General features: G+C 46.4%; 2 protein-coding genes across 2 annotated transcripts; both read left to right on the top strand.

The window, feature by feature from the left end:
- Positions 1-202: 202 nt before the first annotated feature.
- RAB20 (RAB20, member RAS oncogene family) lies at positions 203-27,350 on the top strand. The gene is made up of 2 exons (XM_080660871.1): positions 203-629; positions 26,325-27,350. The coding sequence occupies exons 1-2, from the start codon at positions 458-460 to the stop codon at positions 26,852-26,854; spliced, it is 702 nt and encodes a 233-aa protein (XP_080516997.1). The 5' UTR covers positions 203-457; the 3' UTR covers positions 26,855-27,350.
- On the top strand, positions 9,381-27,353 carry LOC308244702 (large ribosomal subunit protein eL33-like; the record flags this gene model as incomplete). The annotated part of the gene is made up of 2 exons (XM_080660872.1): positions 9,381-9,965; positions 26,325-27,353. One exon carries the CDS (start codon positions 9,381-9,383, stop codon positions 9,711-9,713), a length of 333 nt encoding a protein of 110 aa, XP_080516998.1. The 3' UTR covers positions 9,714-9,965; positions 26,325-27,353.
- Between the last annotated feature and the right edge of the window lie 454 nt (positions 27,354-27,807).

Raw genomic sequence — 27,807 nt, forward strand, 5'->3', positions numbered from 1 at the left:
GGAGGCGGTGGGTGGGAGGCCCGGCAAGGCCTGAGATGCCCGGGAGGAGTGGCGGGGCAGGGCCTGGGGCGAGGTGGGGTAGGGTGCCCAGACTAAGGTGGGGGGTGTGGCCTGGGGAGGGAGGCAGGTGGGTGTTGTAGCGGGAAGTGGGAGGCGGGGCGGGAGGCAGGGCCAGGAGAGAGGCGGGGCAGGGCACGGGGCGGGGCGCTGGACGAGTCCTTTGGTGTTGCCCCCGAGTCAACACGCGCTTCTGCTTCCGGACGTCGGGGCAAGAAAGTCCCTGGGGTCCCCCGCAAGTTTGGGGTTCCCGCAAGTTCAGGTCCCCGCGAATTCCGTGTCCGAGCCGTCTCGGTCCGCGCCGTCTCTGGGCCGGTGTCCAGCTGCTCCAGCTGTGCCGGGAGCGCACGGGCCGGACCGGCGCGGGGTCCAGGAGGAGAGGGGGGCTTTCTGCGCGAAAATGAGGAAGCCCGACGGGAAGATCGTGCTTTTGGGGGACATGAACGTGGGAAAGACGTCGCTGCTGCAGAGATACATGGAGCGGCGCTTCGCGGACACGGTCAGCACGGTGGGCGGCGCCTTCTACCTGAAGCAGTGGCGCTCCTACAACATCTCCATTTGGGACACCGCAGGTGAGGGCGGCGCCTCCCGGGCCCCCAGTGTCCTGGAGCTCCGCGGGGACGGGGCGAGGGCTCCGCCCTAGAGTAGCGTCCCCAGGGCCGGGGTCCTCCAGGGCAGGAGTCCTCCAAGGCAGGCCCCCCAGGGCCGGTTCCCCAGGGCAGGCCTCCCCGGTTAACTACAGCGTCCCCTCCTCCCATGGCAGGTGACCCCATTTCAGGGATCAGGCCCCCAGTCACAGTGCACATTCCCACTTGTTGTCTTTTGCTGGTTGGGAAACTCTTAGTGTTCAACCACGTGGTGTATTTAATGACGACGCAGTCGAGCTTTAAAAGTACCCCTGGCTCCAGAGAGGAGCGGTGTCACTTGTGTGCCCTATGGTAGTGTCTAGCACACAAGTGACACCAGAGCGTCATGGGCCTGCACTGAGCCTGCAGGTGATGACCCGACTCACTTAAGTGCTATCACAAACAGTTCTCATTAGATATCCACAACAATTTTGGGGGGTGAGCAAGGCTAGTATAGTTACCCTCCCCCCCCCTTTTTTTTTACAAAAGAGGAAACTGAGGCACGGAGCCTTCAAGGTTCACTCAGGAAAGTAGGAAACAGAACTCAAGTGTCTCCTCTCTTAGTCCCAAGCATATCTGCATCTTCCACTTTCTTTATCATCTGCTTGATCTCGGCTCTTATATGTTATGGAACTTGGAGCGATTTTCTGCAGCAGCATTTCTATGATAGGTAATGAATTATTTTTAGTGTGTGTAGTATTTGTGATTTTCCAAAAGTACAGCTTAAAAGAACTTGATTCAAGGGTTCAGTTTACAATGGCAATATGGTGTTGCAATAGAATATATGTCCTTTCCCATGAAAAAGAATAAGTAAATAAGAAACTAAATAGTATGGCATGTTTTCGGTGGACATTCTTTTTAGAAGCCTGAAACTTTAAGGTCTGACTTTTTAAATGTCAGCACTTTAAGCATGACATAAATACCCAAAGGTGCTGTCTAGATTTTTAAAACTGCCAGCTTGGGCGCACCCGTCTGCCAAATAAACAAGATTTTAACTAATTCTCTCTTTAAAACTGAATTAATGATGCCCACTGAGGTACATTCACTTCTCTTCCTTCCTTCCTCCTTTTTTATTGCTGTCTTTTTTGTTATTATGGCAGTCAATGTCTTGACTAATTTATTACAGTCACGCTGTAAAAATAGCATCTTCCCTGCTCTTTGCTCCAGCTCCAGGCCACAGAGTGAGGTTTCTCTAAGATCCTTTATGCTTAAAGCTGACTCTAGCACTAAGCATTTGGTAGCCATGGATCACAGGCTCTAGAAGTCAAATCAAGTCAAATTAACAGGACTCGTCTGCTTGTTTTGGACAAGGCTGGTCCTTTCGTTCCTTTTGTTGACTGGCTGGACCTCTCTGCTGTCCTTGGTTTACAAGAGGATAATGCAGAGATGGCATTGGGGACCCAAACCGAGAGCCCTGCAGTGGCCACCGTGAGAACCTGCTTTTCACCACCAGGTTCTGATGTTTCTGGAACAAGAGCTGACCTTAGGTGTCACATCCCGCACCTCCGTCCTCTGTGGTGAGACGCAGCAGTGTAATTTTGGCTGGCCACTTTCTTCTTTACTGATAAGGACACGATGCAGCCAGAATCTTGATCACCAGAGGATTAGTAATATAGCTAATGAGGTGTCCCGGATACTTTGTTGGGCTCCTTGGGGAGCAGCGATTCATTTCCTGTCTGCCTAAGGTGCCGCCTCCTTGTTCCTGGAATCCGCAGTGTGAGCCCAGTCAGGCTCCCCCGGCCCGTAGGGGACGGCCAGGCCCCTTCTCCCCATTGTCAACCTGTGTACACATGCTTAGGCTCAGAGTCAGCGGTCACACAAGCTACTTCTGTGCCTGGCTCCGCAGTGACTGTGGGGTTATGGGCCACTTGGAGGGGAAGGAGGGCTATGAATATAGATAGATACCTTTTCAGTCATCCTGTTGGGAATTCAGAAGTTTAACTTTCAAGGGATCCTCCTTTTGTCTTGTTCTTATATTTTCTTTCCACTCCACATTGTTTTTTTAAGTTGTGTTCATTTAAATTTCCAAAACCGAGGCAGAAAGATGAGAACCAGCTAGAGCAGCGGTCGCCAGCCGGTGGTCCACAGACCACTGGTGGTCAGTGAGGTCCGAAAGGTTGGGGACTGCTGAGCTAGAGGATGGATTGTTTTTCAATGCTGCTCTTGGTTGCATGGGGTGGGTGGGGTGGAAGTGTGCGGTTGTGGAAGGTATTAGGTTTTTTAATAGGAAAAGTGATAGTAAGGAGTGTGAGTTTCTGTTTTACTCTTGGCATGGATCTCACTGATATGTGGAATCTAATGAACAACATAAACTAATGAACAAAAATAGACCCAAAGACATGGAGACATTGATCAGACTGTCAAACCTCAGAAGGAATGCAGGGAAGGTGGAGAGATCAATGAACTCATGTGCGTATGTGCATAACCCACGGACACAGATAGTAGGATGGTGAGGGCTTGTGGGGGAAGGGGTGTTGGAGAGGGCAATGGGGGAAAAGGGGACATATGTAATACTTTCAACAATAAAGATTTATTTAAAAAACAACAACAACAATGTACCTGGCTGCCTGAAGCCTGCAGGTCAGGGGAAGCTAGAAGGGGGAGATTTGTCCAGGTGCAGGGACTTTCCTTCCATTATGCCTTCGTGGCTCTGCCCTTACCTACTTGGGCAGCTGGACGTGGTCACCAGATACGGTTTGCTAAATCCCAGAAGCAAAAGGAGGTTGCCCGGAGATGAGACAGAGCCCCAGCAGAACGTACCACTACCTGGGCAGCCTAAAAAGATGTTGCCCACTGTTCAGCAAACTGAGCCCCGACTGTGTACCTGGGCACTGTTTCAGGCTCTGCTCTACAGCAGCGATTTTCAACCTTTTTCATCTCATGGCACACATAAATTAATCACTAAAATTCTGGGGCACACCTAAAAATATATTTTTTTGCCCATCTGTAAAAAAAAAAAAATAGGTATAATTTTGATTCATTCACACCGATGGCTATTGTGTTGGCTGTTGTCATCTTTTTAAATGTGACAATCTAAGGGAAAAGGAGTCAGTGCCCCAGACCAGTGGTCGGCAAACTGCGGCTCGCGAGCCACATGCGGCTCTTTGGCCCCTTGAGTTTTTAGCAAAGGCCAGCTTAGGAGTACCCTAATGAAGTTTATAGCAATGTACCTACCTATATAGTTTAAATTTAAAAAATTTGGCTCTCAAAAGAAATTTCAATCGTTGTACTGTTGATATTTGGCTCTGTTGCCTAATGAGTTTGCCGACCACTGCCCCAGACTAAATAGTCAGGTATTGCATGTTTTGAAAATTCTTGTACACACCAGTTGAAAATCTCTGTTCTGCAGCAATGATAAGCTGGCCAGGACCTCGGTTCCATGTGCTTTAAGCTCCAGAGGAGAGGCCAACAGAGGAAATAAGTGGCATCACCTCACACCTGATCATTGTTTTGAAGAAAACATAGCAGTGAGAAAGTGACAGAGTGCCTTAATAGATCCCATCACCAGACCTGGAAGGCTTGACACCCTCCTTATTTGTCCCTCATTTCTCAAGGCTGTAGCCCCTGGAGGGTGGGGGATATGACTTATGTTTACAATATATCTCCTTTCCTTCAGTTTCCAGTAACATGTTCCTCATTTCCCTTCTCCATGCTTTCACCTGTAGTCTGTTCATGCCAATCGAGCTATTCTCTAAGATGAACTCCATGCTCCCTACTTTGTTTTTTTTTAAATATATTTTTATCGATTTCAGAGAGGAAGGGAGAGGGAAAGAGAGATGGAAACATCAATGATGAGAGAGAACCATTGATTGGCTGCCTCCTGCATGCCCCACACTGGGGATCCAGCCTGTAACTCAGGCACAGGCCCTGACCAGGAATTGAACCTTGACCTCCTGGTTCATAGGTCAACGTCCAACCACTGAGCCACACCAGCCGGGCTGCTCCCTACTTCCTTGTCAGCCCTTACTAGAACAGTACACTAGGGGTTCTGTGAACACCTCCTTGAAGAAGTTATAGTGTTCTTGCACCTCCGTGTCGCTCACATGGCTGTGCAATCCCTCTGTGGTTTAGGGGGTGTTCTGTGGATTCCAGTACAGGTTGAGCAGTGCTATGGTCTGGCTGAAAACCGGTTTATTTTGAAGCCTGAGCACCTGGAGGCCCTGATCTTAAAAAAACACAAACAGTTAACCTTATCCTTCTCAGTCTCGAATATCGAAGCTAAATATTCAGCCATTTGTACCCGAACCTCCCTATCCCACTTTTAAAAGACTTGTGATTACACCAGGCTCATCCTGATAACCCAGTGTAATCTTGTTTTAAAGTCAGCTGGTTAGCAATTTTAATTTATCTGCAACCTTATTTCCTCCTTTCCTTGTCACATAGTATATTCATAGACTCCAGGGATTAGAGCTTCTTTGGGGGGTCGTTGTTCTGCTGAGCAGAGCCATTGACCACATGTGTGACTTTGTGGCTGTGTCACCTCTCTCCACCTCACTTCCCTTACCTGTAGGTAAGGAAATAACTGTAGCACCCACCTAGAGTGTTGTTAGGAGTCAATGAGTTAATATTGACCAAGTGCTTCAAAGGAGGAATGAGGAAGCTTTGTGTTAGTATTTGCTAAATAAACAGTTGTCTCCTGGCCCTGGGTGACTAGGACAATGAGGGCAACCAGCAAACATGTCACAGAGGGAAAAGAGAGGGAAAAGTAATTCTGTAATATATAGGGAGATCAAAGAGAGGGAAAATTCAGAGTAGTTGGTTTAAGATCTTCCTCTTGAACAACTTTAGTGCAACCCAGGAGAGGATGCTGGCATTCCGGGTTAGGCAATCATGGTGCCTGGAAAAGGATGAATATAATTGCCCATGCCTGTGAAGTTAGCTAGGAGGGGGCCACATCTGCGAAGGATGGGGTGGCGCACAAGTGAACGTGCTGGATGAGACGGACCATGCATGTGAGGGCCGCAAGCTCATCATCATTCTTCCAATCTGCACAGAAGCCACAAGCCCAGCCCCATAGGCAGCTGTTCTAGATCTAGGGGATGGTGGAGATGCCATTTCCAAAGTGATGCTAGTTCAGGTTGTAAAGGTGGCAGTGTTGTGAATGAGCCTAGAGCCCAGCTCTCTATGACAGGGACCCCAGAGTTACTGACCATTAATCCTTTGGAATGGCATGTGAGGGCTGCATCTGCATATTTTAAAAAACATTGAGAGATTGGTACAGAAGTGGGTAGACAGCCTAAAGCAGCCTTGGGCAATACGGCCTGCGGGCCGGATCCGGCTGTTCTATCCGGTTCTCTTGCTCTCCCCTCCGCTCCTTTACTTTGAATTTATATTAGTTCACACAAACACTCCATCCATGCTTTTGTTCCGGCCCTCCGGTCCAGTTTAAGAACCCATTGTGGCCCTTGAGTCAAAAAGTTTGCCCACCCCTGGCCTAAAGCAAATGTGGAGCCAGGGTGGAGGACTTATCTCTTACTAGATTAGTACAGCTGCTGAGTGGTTTATGAGGTCCTGATATGTCAATTCTCAGCCTGACAATCAGTATTTGTGTGACAGGAGAGCATCTGATGGGTTACATTCCCTTTTTCAGATCAGAGGAATGACCTGGCCCCTCACCAGTCATTGTAAATAAAATTTTATCGACACACAGCTGTGCCCAGCATTTACATACTGTCTGTGGCTGCTTTCCCGTTGCAGTAGTGGATCTGCATTGTTTTAACAGAGACTATGTAGCACAGAAAGACAAAACTATCTGCCCTTTGCAGAAGCAGTTTGCTGACCCCTGGTTTAGGTCATCCAAAGTGGAAACACTTCTCTAAAAGTCTTCTTTAGTTACAGAAGAAGTGTTTAGCGTTCAGTGATTGAGGAACTCATGATTCAGTTAAATTCAAGTAGCATTCAAGTTTCTCCTGTATGTGTCTGATCTGAGCTAGACTGGGGTGAGGGTGAGGACCTGAATTTAAGATTAGCATGAGCTTCTGACAAAAATTCTTAGAAATAAATCTTAGTTGAGGTTTGGGATCTGGAAGCTAAACATGCATAGCCTGTGTTGTAGGAGCGTCCATAACTGTGTAGGGGAGTCCATGTCATTTTAGGTGGTCCCAAGTCTTTGTAGGTGGTCCCAAGTCTTTGTAGGTGGTCCCAAGTCTTTGTAGGTGGGTCCATGTCTTTGAAGGTGGGCCCCCATCTTTACTGAAGATTTTGAATGGGTGTCTTTGAGTGCAAGTCATTCTTTGCAGAATTCTTCTGTTTGTTTTTTTTTAATTTTTATTTTTTACCAAAAGCAGTGGCCTGAATATGAATGTGGATATTAAGATAGGTGGAAGAAAATTGACTGCTGGTTTCAGCAAGGCAGACAAAGTGCCATTATACTGAGAGATTGCTGAGGACAAAGGACGCCTGTGAGCTACTGCATGTGCTGGGAGGTCCCCAAGAGTCCTCCTGGAGGGGGCACCAGGAATTCTGCGGGTGGGAAGAGGTATTTTAGGCTCACTAGTGAGGTGTTGATTCAGGAGAATTTAACAAATTAAGGTCAGTAATCTTTAGTAACTAATAATACCTGAATCACATTTAATGTCTCTGGAAGATAATGGCATGCTTTGTTATCTTGAAGTTTGCAGGGGAAATAGAAACTCTCTGATTCCAAATTGAACTTGCCCCCCCCTCTTGCTTCATTGAGACTTCATATAACTTCCTTTCAGCGAAAAAGACATTTTACACACACACACACACACACACACACACACACACTCTCACACACATTTAAACAACTGCTTATTCTTAGAATAATGGCTTCATCACTGTGATGACAGGTTTTCATGGTCCCACCATCCTGTGCCATCGGCCTAGGCAGGTTCCGGTATTCTTTTTACCCCGACTGACCCAGACTCCTGACTCCTCTGTACACTGCTGAGGGGTGTTTCTGTTGGGCCTCTGGATCCAGTGAATGTCCCCCTCAAAGCCCCTCCCAGCCTGGATTATCTTTCCTCCTCTACTCCCGTAGCCGAGACAGGTGCCTTAGAACTTAGCCAAGGGCACTAGAGACATTCCTCCTTTTATTCCATTTCACTTTATTGTGCTTCGCAGACATTGTATTTTCATCACCATTGAGGCAAGACCCTGTACCAGCAAAAGGATTACAACTCACTGAAGGCTCAGATGATGGTTAGCATTTTTTAGCAGTAAAGTATAGTTTAATTAAGCTATGTCCATTGTGGTTTTGTTTTCTTTTTTTGTTTTTTTTCCCTTTAATATTTTTATTGATTTCAGAGAGGAAGAGAGAGGGAGAGAGAGATTGAAACATCAGTGATGAGAGAGAATTATTGATTGGCTGCTTCCTGCATGCCCCCTACCGGGGATCAAGCTCGCAACCTGGGCATGTGCCCTTGACTGGAATTGAACCACAGGCCGATGCTCTATCCACTGAGCCAAACCGGCTAGGGCCCATTGTGATTTTCTTTAGGCATAATGTTATTGTTCACTGAACAGACTGCAGTATAGTGTACACATAATTTTTATTCATGGGAAAACCAAAAAAATGAGCGTGACTCACTTTATTGCAGCATTCACTTTATTGTGATAGTCTGATACCAAATCTGCAATATCTCTGAGGTATGCCTGCATTTGTAATTCATCACATGTGCCGGTCTTCCTTCTGATCTCACTTCACTTATGGTCTCTCTCCCTGGGAAATCCCCTCTCCTGGCAATGCCCAACTTGGCTTTATTCTCATCTTTCAGTGTCGTGTTTTGTGAAGCAGTCCTTGGTCATTGCAGCGGAGGAGGAATTCCTCCTTCCTCCAGACTGTGCTACAATGTGACCTGGTGTTCTTCACTGTGTTCTGCCTGTTATCTGTTTTTGTCACCTGTTCGTTTTATCTCTGATTTACAAACTCCTGGAGAGAAGATTGGGTTTTATTCATTTTTATGCTCTCTGTAGAATCTATCATTTTACTCTACAGTATCTTTTTTTTAATTTAATAAATCTTTATTGTTCAGATTATTACAATTGTTTCTCCTTTTTTCCCCCATAGCTCCCCTCCACCCGGTTCCTACCCCACCCTCTGCTCTTACCTCCCCCCCACTGTCCTCATCCATAGGTGTACGATTTTTGTCCAGTCTCTTCCTGAACCCCCCACACCCTTTTCCCCCTGAGAATTATCAGTCCACTCCCTTTCTATGCCCCTGATTCTCTTATATTCACCAGGTTATTCTGTTCCTCAGATTTTTAATTCACTTGATTTTTAGGTTCACTTGTTGATAGATATGTATTTGTTGTTCATAATTTTTATCTTTACTTTTTTCTTCTTCCTCTTCTTAAAGAATATCTTTCAGCATTTCATATAATACAGTATCTTTTTTAAGCTAAGCTTTTGCTGAGTGAAATTGTTGAAAGCAATGGGAAAAATTGGGGGAGGCTGAATTGCATGGTTTTATTTTTGTAATGTATTGACTCTGAAAGATAAAACCAGCGTAAAAATATTGTCATGAACTCTGTAACACAGCTAAAATGAGGCCATTGTGTACATGGTAAGGAAATACTGGTCTGTGGTGTTAATTATATGTGTCTTCAAACAACTCTTGAGGAACTCATCTCTTTTCACTTTGATATCATTAAAAATCTATCTAGAAGGTGAGTGGAAGCACTGCTGCTGAACTTTAGGGGCCTGCTGGGAACAGGACTTCTGTAAGGACAAATATGTCTGGAAGGCTGTGGTCCAAGGCCATTTTTGCTGGCTATAAGCGGGGTCTCCGGAACCAGAGGGAGCACACAGCTCTTCTTAAAATTGAAGGTGTTTCTGCTCGAGATGAAACAGAATTCTGTCTAGGTAAGAGATGTGCTTATGTGTACAAAGCAAAGAACAACACGGTGACTCCTGGTGGTGAACCAAACAAAACCAGAGTCGCCTGGGGAAAGGTAACTCGTGCTCATGGAAACAGTGGAATGGTTCGTGCTAAATTCCGAAGCAACCTTCCTGCTAAAGCTATTGGACACAGGATCCGGGTAATGGTGTACCCCTCGAGGATTTAAACTTACTGAAAATAAATAAAATGGATTTGTTTTCCTGTGGAAAAAAAAATCTATGTAGACATGAAGAATAACACATCAGGACATCTGCTTCTGGGAAGATGGATCAGATGTACTTTTCCCTACTCTTCCCACTAATTGCAGCTAAAATTTTTGAAAAGTTATATACAAAACAAACATAAGAAGATTCTGAAAAGTGGAGAGAAGAAGGCAGACTGGCCAGGGGCCTTGAGATCCAAGGAATGGCACAGTGAGGTGAGCTCCCTGGGTTTTCTTTCTGCTTCATTTATCCCAGACATTCAGGTGGCGTCAGAGTTAGGGACTCGAGCTCCATCCCCACCAGGTGGTAATGAGCCCTCCCACTTTGTGGTGCTGGTGGAGGCCATGTGGGGAGCTTGGACTTGTGCCTCCAACTGTCATGGAAAGTGTTCATGCCTGCCCTAGCCCCCTTAGCCCCTCTGAGGTTGTTGTACCAGAGGGAGACAGCTAAAATGTAAGGCTTATGTAAGATCCAGAGTCTCATAACACAGTATGAAAATGTCCAGGTTTCCATCAAAACTCATTTAATATGCAAAAACCAGGAAGATCTCAATCTGAATTTTAAAAAAGGCAATCAGGCCCTGGTCAGTGTGGCTCAGTTGGTGAGGCATCATCCCGTACACTGAAGGTTTGCTGATTCGATTCCCAGTCAGGGCATATGCCCGGATTGCAGGCTCAAACCCCTGTGGAGGGCATGCAGAAGGCAGCCAATCAGTGTCTTGTTCTCACATCGATGTTTCTCTCTCTCCTTCTTCCTTCCTCTCTCTGTAAAAATCAATAAAACTCTGGTCGGGCCCTGACCAGTTTGGCTCAGTGGATAGAGCGTCGGCCTGCGGACTGAAACGTCCCAGGTTCGATTCCGGTCAAGGGCATGTACCTTGGTTGCGGGCACATCCCCAGTAGGGGGTGTGCAGGAGGCAGCTGATTGATGTTTCTAACTCTCTATCCCTCTCCCTTCCTCTCTGATAAAAAAAAATCAATAAAATATATTTAAAACAACAACAACAAAAAAAAACCCCTCTGGTCGGTGTTGTTTGCAGCAAAGATGAGACCATTCTGACTATCATAAAAGCCATTGTTCAGCTTTGGAGTTATCGAAAATGCTTAATTTCCCAACGCAGCAGTAGTCATTGAATTTGGCATATCCACTGTAGGTCACCATGTTACAGGGCAGGAATGGAAACTGTAGAGTCTGGCATAACCTTTAAAACTAGAACAGGATTTAAAGGACAATTTTCTCAGCCTCTTCCTCTTTCAGATGAGGGGACAGACATAAGAAGTTATTTGTCCACCACCCAGTGGCTAGTTGATGGCTAGTTGGTGGCAGAACAGGGGCCAGAGCCAGGTCTGGTGACTCAGCCACCCTTCCCTGCTGCCTTTCTTGCTGTTGCTGTCATGTACACTGATTTAATTTAGGGGCATCTGTGCTTTGAAATTCTCCCTTACTACAGTCTGCTAGAAACCAGGGCAGTGTTCCTATGGAAAACTTGCTTGGGAAGTGTTTTCTGAAAGGTTTCCAGGTTGCTAATGGACAGCCCTTCCTGGAGGCTCCTGCTTCTATTGGTAGCAGGGATTTCTATTGGCTTCCTGGGAACCAAATATCATACTTCTGGGCCTGGCCTCTCTTTTTTTTTTTTCCAGAAGAGAGAGAGAGAGAGAGAGAGAGAGAGAGAGAGAGAGAGAGAGAGAGAGATCATTTGCCTCCCATACGCTCCCTGACCAGGGATTGTGTCCTGACCGGGAATTGAACCCACAACCTTTCTGGTGTACAGGATAATGCTCCAACCAACTGAGCCACCTGGCCAGGGCTAGCCTCACTTATTTCTTGTAACTACTTTGTGTGGTTGGCATTTTTGTCACCTCCCTTTTGCAGACCATGAAGCTAAGGCCCAGAGAGGTCACGCAGTTAGCTCAGTCAGGTTGCACTGTGGACGCTCAGGAGCCTGGATTTGAGGTCTGCGTTTTGTCTTATTTTAGTCTCTGTTATGGCCTTTCTCTCCTCAAACAAACAAAATGTATATACTACTGGGAAACATGGAAAGCATGGGAAAATTGCTATCAGTTTGTATTATTATTTTTAGTTCTTTATTTTCTGAAAACTAGAGGTGCACTTTAGCCAAATGCTCAATGTTACAATTTTAGTAAAAATTCTAAGCCATGAAAAATTTCCAAATCAGGTATTTTCTTGAAGGACTCATGACTTAAGTGGAATTAAGTAAGTAATGCATTATAGCAATTCAAGGCTGTTCTGTGTAATGCTAGTGCTAATACACCAAATAGTGCCAAAAGGTTAGAATTATGGTATTATCTACTCTATTATTCTGCCTTGAATTATTTAAAATAACACATTTGTTGCATCAAAGAATGCATTGTGCCATGTTCTAACTGAAGTTGCCTTAGCTAATGCTGTCATGTTTATTTTTGTATTCTGCTAGGCTATTTCCCTATTTACTTTTTAAAAGTTTTAAATTTTATTATTAATAGCCTTCATAGGCATCTAGAGTTATCTTGTGGTAGATAAACATTTACACCTCGTTTAAGAAGTTGTTTTGTTGTGGTCGTACCTGAAATGCTTACCTTTACCTGAAAGCAAATGTTCAGATGTGGAGAATAAACCTAATGGCATGTTTGTCATGCTGTTTGTATAGGCTGGTTAGCTGTCACGAAGCCTGTGGCCTTACAAAGTCCTTCAGGAATCCCCCACAAAACCCTCTCCAAAGCCTCCCCAAGATGAGGCTCTATCACAGATTCTGGCCCATGAGTAGCTGCTGCCTACATAGCACTTACTGTGTGCCTGGACAGTTTAACTCTCCATTGCAACTCATTAATCCTGTCTAGGACTCAAGCACGTAGCCCGGTTAGATCCCGTGTAAGTTCACATGAAGCCTGAAGGGGCTAAGCTGGGCAAACTGCCCTAGAGTTTTTGCACTTAGTCACCAAGCCACACTGTGTCCTTCACAGCAGTGACATCTACTCTAACATGACAGTCAACCAGGACAGAATGCTCAGATACACAATCTATGTGTGTGTGTACAGGATGTGACGGTACAGTCTGTTTAGTGCATAGTGTGCCTGTGAACTGAAAAAAAAACATTGCTGTGCCCAAAAGTGGTAAGTTAAAAATAGTTCCAACTTTGGAGCTGTCTCATAACTAACAAGATTAATGTATTAAAATGTCTGTTCCACCAGCGCTTTACCACGTAGAATTATATGCACTTTACATCGTTTTCATGCCTGAGATGTGCATTCTCATTTATACAGAGCCAGCTAATCCAGTATATTATGTGACTTGAGAGGGGAAGGGAGAGGGATAGAGAGAGAGAAACATCAGTGATGAGAGAGAATCATCAATTGGCCACCTCCTGCACGCCCCCTACTGGGGATCAAGCCCAAAACCCAGGCATGTGCTCTACACCAGGAATCGAACCATGACCTCTTGGTTCCTGGGCTGATGCTCAACCACTGAGCCACGCCAGCTGGACTAAATAATATCTTTAACGTGTATTTATTTTCATATCTGTTTGAGTGTTGTGATTTTTGCCTTTTCTTAAAAATTGTCTTTTAACATGCGTCAGGGTGGAATTGCTTTAAAAAGTGCTTGACCAGATTTCGTCCTTGTGCTAATAGAATTTAGAAGCCCTGCAGTGCCATTGAACCCTTATTGTTTGGCAGTTCCATATCCAGGCTACTCATACCACTGAGAGTGACATGAGCTGCTTAGTCTGGAGCGAGGGGTGTCCTTGAGCAGCTGGGCCTCTTTAAAGATCTGTAAAATGTGCACACTAACAGTGGGGAGAATGAAAGTATGTGTGTGTGTTTGTGTGTGCGTATGCATGCTTGTGAGTATACGTGTGTGCTTGTGTGTGTGCATATGTAGCTTGCCATTCTGCCCAGCAGAATGAAGTGAAATCTCACTCAGTAGTAGCTCTGATGGCAGCTCCTAGAAGGGTCTGTAGCAGACTTGGTTACAGGAAGCAGATTTAGTTGACTCAATAAAAGTGGTGAGGACATGGAGGCCTAGGGAGGCTCAGGGACACCCACATCAATAACCAGGACCGGAGGAAGCAGTGTTTCCTTTCTAACTGGCAGCTTGTCCTAAGAAATGAAGTCGGAATGAGTGGAGGACGTTTTCAGTATTTTCTAAGTTTATGTCATAACTGGCACTCTTCCGTGAGGATCTTGCATCGTGCGTAGGTAAGAATGGTGTGTGACCCTCCTATCCCGGCCCTTTGTGAGGTAGCAGTATGCATTTGTGTCGTGCCTGGGCTTTTTATAAACATTTTCTGTGCTGTTTGAGGACCTTGTTCCTACTCTTCAAAGCTGGTCGACATTGTTTCCTCTCACTGCACATCTTTTCTTTAGTAGTGGCCAAGGCAACATTCCAAACCCAATTAATTTCCAATCTGATTAACTCCAGTTAGTTACTGTGTGGCCACAGGTCCCAGCAGCTCAGCAGTGGAGGTTTCCAAAGCCTGGCAAGGCCTTTCCGCTTCCCTTGGTTGAGCAACCTGCAGCTACTTCATGGCTATTATCAGACACAGAATACCAGGAAGAAGGCGGTAGAGGGGTGAAGTGCAAAAATGGCAAACTCAGGTGTGAGGTGCAGAGTCAGGTGTGCTGATACTGTATCTCATCTTGAATTGATGAGAGCTGTCCCAGACTGCTCCAGGCTTTATGGCATTTGGTCCAAAAGTGAAGTCTGCGGGCAGCAGCAACAGAACCCAAGCCCCACCCAGACCTCTGAATCAGAATCTGCATTTCAACCAGATCACCAGGTGATTCATGCACAGTTTAGGTAGATGAGAGGTAGCTTTGGGCTTATTGCATCCTAGGGTAGAGGAGCAGGGTAGTGATCAGGCCTGAGTTTTCTGCTGTTCTTCGTAGGTACTATTTTTACATGCAATTCTCTCTCTCTCTCTCTCTCACATATGGAATTTTAAAAATTGTGGTGAAATACACATAAAGTAAATTTTACGATTTCATTCATTTTTAAGTGTGCAAGTTGGTGGCATTAAGTTTATGCACATGTGCAAACATGACCAAGATCATCTCCAAAATTTTTCTTCTTCCCAAATGAAGCTCAGTACCCATTAACCACTAACCTCCACTCCCCCTTCCTCCAGCCCCTAGTAAGTGCCATTCTGTTTTCTGTCTCTATGAATTTGACTATTCATAATTATTTAACATTTCTACTTTCATGTATAGCATATATTTAAATACTAGGGGCCCAGTGCACGAAATTCGTGCAGGGGGCGGGGTGTGGTGTGTGTGTCCCTCAGCCCAGCCTGCACCCTCTCCAATCTGGGACATCCCTCTCACAATCCAGGACTGCTGGCTCCCAACATCTCGCCTGCCTGCCTGCCTGATTGCCCCTAACCGCTTCTGCCTGCCAGCCTGATCACCCCCTAACCACTCCCCTGCCAGCCTGATCAACACCTAACTGCTCCCCTGCCAGCCCAATTGCCCCTAACTGCCCTCCCCTGCAAGCCTGGTCACCTCTAACTGCCCTCCCCTGCAGGCCTGGTCACCCCTAACTTCCCTCCCCTTGCAGGCCTGGTCCCCCCTAACTGCCCTCCCCTGCCAGCCTCATCGCCCACAACTGCCCTCCCCTGCCGGCCATCTTGTGGCAGCCATCTTTGACCACATGGGAGTGGCCATCTTATGTGTTGGAGTGATGATCAATTTGCATATGACCTCTTTATTATATAGGACGATCAACTAAGCTCTAACAAAATACTTCAATATGATTGATTTAAAAGGGTTTTTGAACTGTTAAATTAATGAAATTATATCTAGTACTCCCAGTGTTGATCAAAGTCCAATCCTATAGAAAAATGTTATAAAAGTTTGAGCCAAATCTGAAGACATGACCAGTAGCAAGGTCTCAATGGGTTAAGAAAATGCTCTGGAGAATGACAGCTTTGTAGTTCTCTTTATGCATTTGCAGTCCAAGGAGAAACGTAAGGAAGGTTACATGAAACTCATGGTGGTAGCTTGAGTAGGCAGGAGAAAAAGCGGGGAAATAGCTAGTGTTGGATACACAAAATGGTGAGACACATATTCTTTTCCTTTGGTGGGTACAGGATAGTTAGCATTTGCTGTAAATAGACATGGGATCATGGCAACACAACAGCAATGAGTGTTGTGGTCTTGTGCTCTGGTGTCAGAGGTGGTGCCTCTGAGGGGTGTGGAAAAGAAAATCACTCTTGACATTCCAAAGGTATATTATCCTAGATGGATAAGGATAATGGATAGGGTGGATTATGGTAGAGATTGACCTTTGCTAAGGAAGCTACAGGCCTGGGATTTGACTACCCATCATTACCTGCCTTAGGAATTTATGATCAGACCCTTCTATGGGGTTACTTTTGGTCACTGAGCCTGTCAGGCCTGCCATGTGACCCACCTGAGCTCATCAGGCCTGCTCTGTAGTCCCTTTTACATTCATACCAGGTGTCCCCTGTCATCCCAGAAGGCATTCCTGCTTTTATAATGGCTGTCAATGGATAATGTACTTTTGAAGGAGTTTTACTAGGACACATCCAATCTGTTAAGCAAGAGAGGACTAGACATAGTAAACATCTGTAAAATCATTTGTTTCCTTAGGATTGTTCAGAAAGGGTTTAATATGCTGCCCTTGTGATAGAATTAACAGGAAAACACTTATTCTCTGATGTTTGTTTCTTGGAAGACTATATTATGGAGAAGAAGAAAAAAAAACTATTCTGTAGAGCAAAGCTGTTAGAAATAACTGGTGTACTTATTGAGTGGAGTACTCCAGGTAAGAGGGTATTCTAGATAACATAATATTTCGAGAAACCCTTAATAGATTTAAAGCGTTTTCTTAGTATGGTATTTGCAGTTCAGTCTTGAGCTTAAAACAAGTTCAAACTTGCTTTGAAAAATCTGAAATGGTTTTAGTTTCCTGTTTTAATAAGTAAGAATTTAGCAATTAATTGAATTTTTTTTTTGATAATCTCATTCTAAACATTAATTATCAGAGGACAACAGTGTATCTGTTGAAGGTCAAGGAGACTGGATTAAATATCCTGATATGAGAGTTTTTGTTTTTAAATGTAAATCTGTTATATAACTGTACTTTCTTTGGATTTGCCTCTTTTTCTTAATTATAGATTGTTAAAGTACATGTCTTTCAGTGATTTGGTCTTGTTATTGAATTATTCTTAGTAAATTCATGACTGAAAAGAGTGAAGAAATTTAAGGATTAAACTCCAGTTATCATTCTATAACCTTAGTAATAATTTCAGACAGCCCAATTAGTGAGTCACAGGTAAGGGATTAATTTATGTGCAGTTAATTTTTTGAGTGGTTCCTATGATATGCATGGTTTTAGTTTAATCTTTAAATTATCAAACAGAAACAATAGAAATGACACAGGCTGCTCTAGGTAAAAAAAATCATTGTATATGTACTTAAATGTGAAAAGAAATCCATTTTTCTGACACATTGTTCTCTCCTTTAGATGTTGCTATTCTATTAGTTAGAAATTATTTTGGGAGTGGATTCCCTTATTTATAAAAGGAAAAATGTCTCATTTTACGAGTTTGGGTTTGGATGCCTGCAGTGAAATAGTTGCCTGCTGACCTGGCAGTTACGTCCCCAATGCTGTTTTTCATTTTAGTACTTGTGTGAGCTGTGGGCTTCCTAGACTAAGAGTCATCCTCCTTGATGTCATGAAGCACATTTAATTCCCTTTAATGGTCACAGACTATTGAGAGCAAAATCAAAGGAACTATACATGTAAGCAACTAAGTTGGATTATTGGACTTTTGATTATTAGCTTATCTTTAAAATGTTATCTAATCACCTCCTTTGTGGCTATAATTCACTAATAGGTGTTGAGATTTCAAGTCTTCCTCTGGCAGAAAAAGAAAACCCAAAACATTCATTCATATTGTAAACCAGGATGTTTTTCCTTTTAAACGCCTACTCCTTTCTATCCAGCTGACGGCTGTTGGCTCAGAGTTGTGTGAGGTTTTTCCTGTGCGGTAGTGACATGTGCCCCATTGGGGCTCTCCCTAGCCAGGGCAGTGGGAGGAGGCTGGTCTCAGGGTCTTCTGCCAGGAGATGGGTGATTCCCACCCCCGGCTGGTGAGGCCAAGATAAGGCTGTAGACGAAAAGTGCCTAGTAGGCTCCAGCCGTCTGTATTCAGCGTTACCACCAGCGAGAACAATGAGCAATTCATGCAGCCCTGTCCACCCCACCTGCCTTGCTGGGAGGAGACAGCTGTCCTTGTGAGAGCAGGTTCTACCCGGAGGACACGTGCTTTTTGTCTTTGGTTTATCTGGCCTTTTTTGGGTTTGCTTACTTTCTGATAACAGAGGCATAACAGACATCATCCCATTGTTTTTTCTTCTAGACTTTTTTGGAGCCCAGCCCCGCCCCTCCCAGCCTGTCTTAGGGTAGGACCAGAAGCTTACTAGTAGGAGCAGGATCTCTGGAGCCTGGGCTCCGGGTTCAGGTGCTGCCTCGGCCCTCGATGCCTGTGTGTCGCTGGCCAGCCCGTGTTCCTCTGTCAGCGTTTTCATCAGGCCTGGGGTGAAAATGCCAGCAGCCTGTCCAGGTGGGTGGGAATTAAGTGATTGACCGTGGAAAGGGCTTGTGCAATGCCTGGAAGTAGCAAGAGCTGTAAAAGTTTTAGCTATTGGAATAATGACATTCAGTGTACTCACTTTAAGAGCTAGAACGGCCTACATCTCAAATCAGCACCTGGTCTCTTGATGAGGATGGAGCCCCTTACCCCGAGGGAACTCAGCTGGCCACCCTGAGGTTACCTCCCTCACGGGACACCTGTGCTTTTCACAAGAGCTCTTGTGACAGCTCTCCCTCTCAAGATGCAGCCAATCTACTGCTTTCTTTGACTGGATACTTCCTTAGTTTCTCTTTGACATCTTTTTCAGTGGTTACTACCTCTCCCTTCTGGTATTTCTCAAGAAAGAGAAGGAACTGGACTTGGATGATTTGTTTCTTCTTGTGTAAATTAGAGGGTGAAGGTCACTGGAGAATATGTTTTTATTGACGAGAGAGAGAGAGAGAGAGAGAGAGAGAGAGAGAGAGAGAGAGAGAGAGAGAAAGTGGCGGGGGGGTTGGGCAGAGAGAAAGTGATCGGTTGTCACCTGCATGCACCTGACTGGGTATCAAACCTGCAACCTGGGTATTTGCCCTGACCAGGAAGCCAACCCTCCACCCTTCAGTGAATGGGATGACGCTCTAACCAACTGGACCACACCGGCCAGGGCTGAAGGTCATTTTTTATAGGCATCAGGTCGAATTAGAACCAGTGAAGCAGGCTTAGGCATTTCTGTCCATGTGAACTTAGCGATGTCATTTATGACTTGTTTTTGGGGAGTCAACAAATTTGCTGACTTTGGCTCAGGAGATGGCATATGACACTTCATCTTCATTGAAGTTCACTGTTATCTGAACCATCCTTACCACCTTCTCCAGTGTGGGTCATGGAGGTTCGTAAGTACCTAGCTTTTTCTTCTGCTGGCAGAGGGAAGAGGAGGTGGCGAGGGGGAAGAAGCAGAGGTTTCTCCTGGCAGTATGGCCCCTGGGCATGGACATTGTTTTTGTTCGATTCATGACTGTTGGTATTGGTGACTGAGGAGGACATCGGCTTGCCCCCAGTTCATACCTTCGTGCAGTCTGAGTCTCCTGGGGCTGTCATAATGAAGTCCCCACACTGGGGGGCTTACACAGCAGAAGTTATTCTCAAATAAGGTCCCATTCACAGTTTCTGGGGATGAGGGCTGGGATTCATCTTTGGGGCCACAACGCTCAACCCACTACAGATGGTAGGAGACTTTAGAACTCCTCCCTTTTTTTTTTTTTTCTGTTACGTAATTTTAATCTGCAATGAAAGACTCTTTTTCCTTTTTAAATTAAATTGATTTTTTATAGAACAAAAAAGAAGAATAAAAGATAGAGTAAAAAGGAGGTAACTTCAAACCCAAGAAAAAAATCAAAATGTATTCCTTGTCCCATTCCCCATCTCCCTGTATGGTGCCCACCCCGCCCCACCCCAATAAAAGATGTTCCTAGATACCTGTTTCAGAAATCATCATTCCTATGGTTACTGTTTAGCTGCCGAAAACCCAGCAGGAGAGGATTTGTGTGTACTTTTGTGGAGTTCACACTTTATTTTGAAGCCAGCTAGGAGGTGCCCAGAATTATATGGCAGAAAATTTTAATTATTGGATCTTCACTTTGAAAGAGAACTGGCAGGCTAGTGAGGGCAGACAAGGGATCCTTTATGAAGAAGTAACCAGGTGGGGTCAAAGTGGTATTTGCGGTTGCTGAAAAGCCCCTTCCCGGTCACTTCCCCTCATTCCCATGGTGCTGGTGGCCAGTTTGGCTGAGAGGCGCGGTCTCGCACTTACTGGGGTCCTGGAAGTGGCCCAGCTGTGAGGCACCGGGGAATGCCCGCAGGATATGTGGTGGGTGACCCTGTCCCAGGCGGCTGTGGGGAGGCGCTGCAGGGCATTTTCTCTTTATGGAGGGAATCAGTGCCTCCGTGGAGGTCTGGAGATGGAGAAGCAAGAGGGAAGACGGGATGCTGAGACAGTCCCCCCCTCTGGAGGGTCTGGCTTGCGCAGCAGCCATGTTCCCAAAGGGACATTTCCCTGAGAAACAAGTGAGCAGCTCCAAGTGTGTTTGTCAGGAAAGGGGGGTGGGGGTGGGATTGGCTCACATGATTGTGGGCGCTGACAAGTCTGAAGTCTGTAGGGCAGCAGGCTGGAAACTCAGGTGTGATCTTTTATAGCTCAGGTTGTAGCCTGAGGGCAGAATTCCTTTTTCTCCAGGAAATCTTAGTCTCCTCTTAAAGTCTTCATCAGATTGGATGGGGCCCACCCACATCACAGAGGGTAATCTGCTCTACTTAAAGACAGTTGATTGCAGATATTAATCCCATCTAAAAAATATCTCCATGGCAACATCTAGACTAGTTGGACCACACAATTGGGCGCCATGGCCTGGTCAAGTCAACACATAAATTAGCCGTCACACACAGGTATCAGGGTGATGGCAGACTCACCACTGGTTTACCCGCACCTCTGCTGAACAGTAGATTCTCAGATGAAGTGCCCTTGCCCCACTGCCTCTTCCGTTTTCATATTCTGGTGGAGTTTGCACCTGCCCAGGGCTGGCCCCAGGCAGCAACGCCTTCAGTCATCCTGAAGACTCATGGGTCTTTTTTTCTTATTGCTCAGAAAGGCTTTAAACATCTGTTCTTTGTGAACACTTCTGGAGGTAGTTGTGCCATTCTCTAACCAGGTTCACTATCTTACATACAAGCAGATGGAATGTTCTAGACCTTGCCCATGAACTTTAGCCAACACTCATCAAACTGTACAAAATAAAACTAAAGTACTTTTGAAGGTAGTATTTATAATGTTGTGGTTGGCAGTTGAGGGCACTGTGAAAAGGATCTTAGGTTATTTTTAAAAACTCCTGAAGGGAATTACATTGCAGCTTAATTAGGTGCTGGTGGTCCTATTTCTGTGTGTGCCCTGACGGTTCTGTTTGTTCCCAGCTCTGCTTCTGTGGATCTGAGTTTTTTTCTTTCCTCATGTGGCAACATCGATACTTTTGTGGGCGCAGGTCCAGTGGGCATTCCGGATCCAGCAGGGTGTTTTCAAAGTTCCTCTTTTTTTAAAAAAATATATTTTATTGATTTTTTACAGAGAGGAAGGGAGAGGGATAGAGAGTTAGAAACATCGATGAGAGAGAAACATCGATCAGCTGCCTCCTGCACACCCGCCACTGGGGATGTGCCCGCAACCAAGGTACATGCCCTTGACCGGAATCGAACCTGGGACCCTTGAGTCCACAGGCCTTCGCTCTATCCACTGAGCCAAACCGGTTAGGGCTTCCAAGTTCCTCTTTCTCGCAGAGGTTGCAGTTACCTTTCCTGGTAGACCTCACTTTTCTACTGGATCGAAATAAGCATTTCGATTCTCCCATCGTAAAGCTGCCTTTTATCTCCCACGCTCACTGCGCAAGTTGGTGATCGTCACCTCTGGCTGCACATACTAGTCACCAGGGGAGATTTAAACATGATTCTGGTACCCATGCTCTTGTCAGACCCTGATTCCTGTGCTCTGGGGTGGGGGGTCCAGGCCTCAGTATTTTTAAGAAGTACTCCCTCCATGTTTAGAACATGCAGCCAGTGTTGTAACATGATTTCTGATGGCTGTACCACCCATTCAGTTATTTAAAATCCTTTCAACAAAAATGTTACAATGCTCAGGGTGAAAAGCTGGTTTGTCCAGAGGATGGGGACAGAATAGAAGAGAAGGCGAGCGGATACTTAGTGTTCACTTGTCCAGCAGCTGCTTGGGGTTATTGTGGGCTGCTGACTTCTGTCTTCCCGTGCCTGCACTGGGCTGGGCCGTTTCTCAGTTCTCCTGGCACCGTGTACGGCGGCCACGAGATCAAGTGCCCCTCAAATTGGGGAGAAGGTCATCCTTAGAAAGTAAGCCTTGTAAAAATAAGGAAGTGGCAGGAGTTTGGTCAGCTGTAAGGGGACCAACAGGTCCTAGGAGATAGTTTGTAAATGTGCTGATGAGAATACATGCCACGGTGGTCCTGGGATGGCAGAGTTTCTCCTTAGGTTTGGACGAAATCTGAGGCGCGATTTAAACAAATGTGTATAGGGTGTAACACCTGCTGGGCACAGTTATAGGCAGTTTACCTGCATACATTAGTTCTGGTTTCACAACCATCCTTTGGTGATGAGAAACTGAGGCACAGAGAGTTAGGGACTTGCCCAAGGTCACACTGTGGGGATTGGAATGCAGGTCGTCCATCTCTAGAGCTGGGCTCTTTAATGGGTAGTTAGACCACAGACTCCCTGGTACCTAGGACAGTCCTGGCTCTGGGCATCACCATTCCTGCTTCTGTGGGCCCCTTCCGGTGCCTCCGTTTCTCCTATACTGGTTAATGGGTGGATGACAGGTGATGTGATTTAAACAGCAACTTTTACTTACTCTCTTTTCAGGCTAGCTTATGGGACTCCAGTTCCTGCTTCCTTTACCAGTAGTTATTGTGGTTTCTCTTTGGGTTTTATTATTACTTACTTCTTTAGTATTTTTAAAGGCAAATCAGACATTTTTATCTGGAAAGGAAAACTATTTTAGGCATAGGCATGAGCACAGTGGCCTTTTTGTCCTTGGTGAGCTATGTAACAACAGACTTGGAAAATTCCTCCCGGGATAACTAGAATGCCACTTTCCCCCCTTGATCTCTCTTGTGAGATCCAGTGGGTGAGTGCTGATAACACTGTTAGCTGTTGGAAACCTCAGGATGCCTGGGTCGCTCTGCCTCAGATCAGTGCCTGAAAGGAAATCCCGGCTCAGTGGTGATGACGGGGAGGCATTTCTTTCATTTCTTTGTAACTAACACTTGATCATCCTCTCCCGAGGAGGTCCATGAGGAGATGGGTGAAGACTGTTTAGTTTCTGTCTGCTGGCCTGCAGTGAAATTTGACACGAAACTTATAATTAGATGATCCGGCTTAGGGCTGGCCTGCTATGGCTGTGCTAAAGGAAGGAATTTTGATTTGCTGGTGATGAATTCCAGAGGACCTGTTGCTTGTCAGCAGGCTGGCCCCTCCCAGCACCCGGGATGGAGAGCCTGGTGGCTGTAAACTGGCGCTTCACTTTCACCTTCAGGATCCTGCAGGGCAGAACGCCACCTCCAACTCCTGCAAAACCTGTCCCGGCCTGGTCCCTCCGTCTCACCTCTGCCATCAGATGGTTTGAGGATGCACTTTTTGGAGAGGCAGGGAGCCCTGGCTCTGGGCGAAGGGGAGGACAGCTGGCAGGACGTGGGTGTCTTTCTGAGCAGGTGGTTCTCTCCCAGGACGTGGGTGTCTTTCTGAGCAGGTGGTTCTCTCCGGGGCCGGCCACAGGGGCCACCAGCCTGCCCCCTAATGAGGCAGTGCCTTCTGGCCTGTGTCAGAATGATTGGGGTGGAACTTGTCCATTTGGCGGAAAACAGTTGTTTGTTGGAAAAGGACACTAAGCTTATACAAATACATGTGTGTAAGCATCATGCCTTTAATCCATGTTCCAAAGACCCAGAGACCAAGGGGTCTTCATTTCTTTTGTGTCAAGAATCCTTTTGTGCCCGAGTTGCATGAGCTCATGATCTTTCTCTGAATGCTCTATTTAAGTGCGTGCCCTAGAATATAAAGTTTTATCAGGAAAGCAGGCTTCCTTGACAAAGGGCAGGTCCACTAGCTGTTATGATGTTTAAGTAAGTGGCGATCTGCATAAACACTTGATGGCAAAATCGAAAGCCTCTGTGATTCTGCAGGTGGCAAAACCACAGGTATTGTTCCTCGATATCATTTCTGGTTTGTTGCCAGTGTGTATAAGAGAAGGAAATGCTCAATCTCAGAGGATGTTGAGGACGAAGATTGCATTCTGTCCCCTGTCAAGGCCGTGGACCTCTGGGTTCTGTTCCCCCTGGAGCCAGCAGCTGGGCTCTGTAGCCCAAACGGAAAAACTGTAGGTGGAGTCACAGAACTTCCTCAGAAACAGGTTCCGATTCCAGCCGGGGAGAGAAGCTGTTAAAGAGACTCTAGAAATATAGTTAACTCTCCAAAGGACCCTGTGAGTGTCAGCAAGCAAGCTTAGAACTGTGGATTCAGAAGGCCCCTGCTAAGCTCCTCCGGGGAGCGTGGGTGCCCAGGGAGCGTGGGTCCAGTGTGGGTTTTCGTCCCGCCATCCAGTGGTGTGGAATCTGCGGCAGAAGGAGGGCTGATTAATCCTGGGGCCTGGGAGGAGGCCTCGTTTCAAATGTACGAATCGTCCTTCCTGGAGTCAGTGTACCACCTCTCCACACAGTGAACAAGAGAAGGGGAAGTGAAGGGGCCGTCGGTGAAAACTAGGGACACCAACACTGATGGGACTTGGCCTCCGGAGACCAACCCCAAGGAAAGGGGCCCGCTGGGCTTGCCGCTTACCCGGGGTCTGCACCTTCAGCAGGTTTTCTAATGTTTTTGTTGTTGTTGTACATATATTATACGTATATTTAATCGTCACAACTCTGCAAGGTGCTGTTATCTGTCCCCTTTCACAGAAGAGAAGACTAAATCACAGGTGGGTAAGTAGCCTGTCCATGGAACTGGACCCAGGCCTGCTCTCCACCACTATTCTGTCCTTGCATATGAAAACAACCCGTCTCAATGTGGCTCCTTCTTTAAATCCTTAGTTATAGGGTTGTCATTTAGTTGGATTATTGACGGATCCGAATGATGGTTGTTCTGTAGTTTAGTTGTAATTTTGATGTAGGTTTTCTGATGATTAGACATGGGGAAATAAAAGTATTCAAGTATGATGAAATTTCAGTTCTTTGTGGGTTTAACACACCCCTCCCCGCTCTTCTCAGTCTGCAGTTCAGAGTAAAGGTTGGGAGTCGAGATGCCGAAATGCTGAGTACAGGGTGTAAATGGAGCTTCTGGCATGAATGAGGCTTCTACCATTTTGAAAATCAGACCAAATTGTTACAAAACAAACTAAGAAATTGTATATAAGAGAAAAACATGCGTGTGTGTGTGTGTGTGTGTGTGTGTGTGTGTGTGTTTTAAATGGCGGGGGTGGGGGGGAGTGGAAAACTTGTGGCTTCACTAACTCAACACATTTATTAGCACCAAGTACAGAGAGGCAAGTAAAAGCATGTGGTCCAGCCCTCCCTACTGGTAGAGAGACAAATATTAACTGCAGAACAAGGTGTGGACCTGCGATTGTGCTGAGTGGAGGAGCCAGAGCTCAGAGGGAGTGTGAGGGGCGGGAAGTGTGTGTATGTGGGGGATGATGGGACTGACAAGAGACTTAAAGGTAATCTGGGAAGTGACGAGTGGTCAAGTGGATTGACGAGTGGCCGCATCCAGGCAGCTGGACAGGAGCGAAGGTCTGGGAGGCAAAGCAGGACATTGGGCCCGGGTGGCTGTGCGCACCTGGGTAAAGGCAGGCTTGCCTGGTGCCATGGCAGAACAACTGCGATGCTGAGATGTGGCACAGATGTCATCCAGCATCAAGACCCATGGTGGGAGCCTTTTATTTAAACACTTTCTTTTAACATGCAAAACCAGGAACAAGCCATTCACTTTTTAATTAAAAAGAAAATAGGGGAAACATTATCTCAATTCGTTGAGGTTCTGCTTCCTGGCATATGTTGACAGTTTGGCTCAAATGAACTCACAAAAATTCAAAAGAAAAAAAGAAAAGAAAAAGAAAATAGGGCACGGGTATCTTCCTGGTCTCGGAGGTTAACTACAGTGCGTGACGAGATTGTGCAGGAATTGCTTGCGGTGGGGATGGGTCCGCAGTCCCCCAGAGGGACAGGGCCCTGCACTTAGAACTCATGGCCTGGGCTGGTCACTGCTTTCTGCACATCAGTGTCTCCACCCAGCTCAGCTCCAGCCACACCTACTCTTGGGGTGACAATTCCATGGTCCCTCCCGGGGGCTCCTGTGTGTCGTGGTTGGTGAGTGCGTCTGAGAGGAGAGATAACCACATCTTTCTGTTTCTTCCCCCCGCCAGGGCGGGAGCAGTTCCACGGCCTTGGCTCCATGTATTGCCGGGGGGCGGCCGCGGTCATCCTCACCTACGACGTGAACCACCCGCAGAGCCTGGTGGAGCTGGAGGAGAGATTCCTGGGCCTGACGGAGACAGCCAGCACCGACTGCCTCTTCGCCATCGTGGGGAACAAGGTGGACCTCAGTGAGGAGGGGGCCTCGGAGGGCTGCGAGACGGAAGGGGACAGCCCCGGGCCAGCGGGCGGCAATGCGTCGTCCAAGGGGCCTAAGCAGGTGCGGCTGGAGGAGGCAGTGGCTCTTTATAAAAAGATCCTGAAGTACAAGATGCTGGATGAGAAGGACATGCCGGCCGCTGAGCAGATGTGTTTCGAGACCAGCGCCAAGACCGGGCACAACGTGGACCTGCTGTTTGAAACCCTGTTCGACATGGTGGTGCCCGTGATCTTGAGGCAGAGAGCGCAGGGGCCGCCGCAGACCGTGGACATCTCCCGTTATAAGCCGCCCGGACGGACCAAATCTGGGTGCTGTGCCTGACTCTCAGGGGCCCCCGGCCCCCAGTTTACACAATTTGCAAGGAGTGTGACCACGCGAGCTGTGGTCAGGAGCATAGAAACTCAAGGAATTCCTTTGTGCACACAGAGGAGCAGATCCGAGTGGAAATGACAGCTCGTTATTAAGAGAAGGTCAATGTGAATCGTCGCCTCTGCATCCTGTGTTGGGCGGTGGGGAGCTGCAGGAACAGGGTTCCTGGAGACCATTGTCCCCGCGCTGATCCTTTCCTGACACCTTGGCCTTGATGGAGGGTGGCTTGGGTGGGTGTGCACCTGTCTGAGCACCTGTATGACTTTCATGCTTGTTGTTCTCAGACGTTCCTCTTCACTGTGACTTATCTTTGGTCCCATCATTTGGAACTTGTATCTGATGCATCACAAAGAGTCTCCACATGTTAATTTATACAAAATCAGGAATCACTGTTTTTATATTGGTTGCAGCAGCGTGAACGACACATATTATTAAAAAGAATCTTGAGAAGAACTTTGGTGTGGAGACTGCGTTGCTTTAGACTTTATTTTGTGCCCCCGGTGGACTCCTTGCTGGGGGCTCTGGGGAGATGCTGTGAGCTTAAAGCACTTCTCTCTTTAAAAGCTGCATTGAATCCTTACAAGGTCCAGCATATTTAGATCAGCCCATATGCCTGTCTTGATGACATGAATTCCAGTAAAAAAAAGCAAAACTGAAAGCTCTCTTTCTGCTAAGGTCTGCTTGGGTCACCGGGAAGTTACTAAATCAGAAACCCCATTTCTGCTGGTTGGTGGATGCACTGTTGTGTTATTAGAAGATGCTAAGGCGGGGAAGCTGTGAGACAATAGGTTTTGTTTTCTTAGAAATGTTATTGAGAACGTGTAGGCCAGATGTGGGGACCTCTGGTTGGGAAAGAGATGTCTCAGCCAGCTCAGGCTGTTGTAACAAGATACAGACTGGGTGGA

The sequence above is a fragment of the Plecotus auritus genome (genome assembly GCF_963455305.1).
Source record: "Plecotus auritus genome assembly, chromosome: 3".
NCBI classification, from domain to species: domain Eukaryota; kingdom Metazoa; phylum Chordata; class Mammalia; order Chiroptera; family Vespertilionidae; genus Plecotus; species Plecotus auritus.